Raw genomic sequence first — 900 nt, forward strand, 5'->3', positions numbered from 1 at the left:
TTGGGGCAGATTTTTTAAATGTACCAGACCTGATGATAGTTATCTTGTTGGAGGACAGGTACAAACATTTGCAACGGGGTAGGTTTGCAAATATACCTGTCTGAATCACTGTTATGTGGTTGGCCTTCAAATTTAAGTCTTCCAGCAAGGGCAGCTTTTGAAAGGCACCAGGCTGTATTTCTGTTATGTTGTTTTGGGACAGGTCCAACTGTTTGAGCTGGGGTAGATATGTAACTGTACCTGCCGTAATCTTTGTTATCTGGTTTCTGGACAGACTCAACGTTATCAAATTTATATACCTCATCAACAGTGACCGGTTTGCGGTAGTAATAAGATTACCTCCTAAATCCAAGCCAGAAATGGACGCTGGGAGGTACTGTGGGATGTTGGTGAAGCCTCGGTCGGGGCACTCGCAGTCTGATGATTGTGCACAGCTGCAGTCATCAGCTTCTGGCATGTTGGGCTCTTCCAGGATGACGAGAAGGAAAATCAGCAAGTGTCGCAGCCTTCCCATGGTGTCCTGACGGTGACACAAACGTAAGACGCACCCATATCAAATCTCCAACTATACATTGTTTGACAGAAAAAACCAAGCCTTTACAAAAAAATACCAGTAGAACAAAAACCTCCGAGGTAATTATGAATTCCACCTTCATTCTAAATTTAAGTTGTTATTTTTTTTCCAAAATATAATGACGAAATCGAATCAATTTTACCAAAGGACAGAAGACAAAGAAGACAAAACAAGAAAAAAATGTCTTCAATCCACACATTGGAATTAACAGCTTAAATTACTGTGGCCTTGGTGATACGGTTGTGCCGATGGTCCGAGGAAGACTATTTGAATATTGATTATATCAAGGTTGTTTAAATAATCCTTTTGCTAACGTTTCCCTAAAA

The 900-nt window shown here is 40.7% G+C and overlaps 1 protein-coding gene across 1 annotated transcript in view; it reads left to right on the forward strand.

Annotated features, from left to right (window-relative positions):
* Positions 1-202: 202 nt before the first annotated feature.
* The window catches only part of LOC109484962 (GFP-like fluorescent chromoprotein dsFP483), a gene marked incomplete at both ends in the record, with an annotated part of 6,566 nt that continues 5,868 nt past the window's right edge, over positions 203-900 (forward strand). Inside the window, one exon of the mRNA XM_019788334.1 lies at positions 203-245. Within this exon, the coding sequence (XP_019643893.1) occupies positions 203-245 (43 nt within the window). The remainder of the gene's footprint in view (positions 246-900) is intronic.

Source organism: Branchiostoma belcheri, unplaced genomic scaffold, assembly GCF_001625305.1.
Source record: "Branchiostoma belcheri isolate BF01 breed outbred unplaced genomic scaffold, Haploidv18h27 scaffold718, whole genome shotgun sequence".
NCBI lineage: Eukaryota > Metazoa > Chordata > Leptocardii > Amphioxiformes > Branchiostomatidae > Branchiostoma > Branchiostoma belcheri.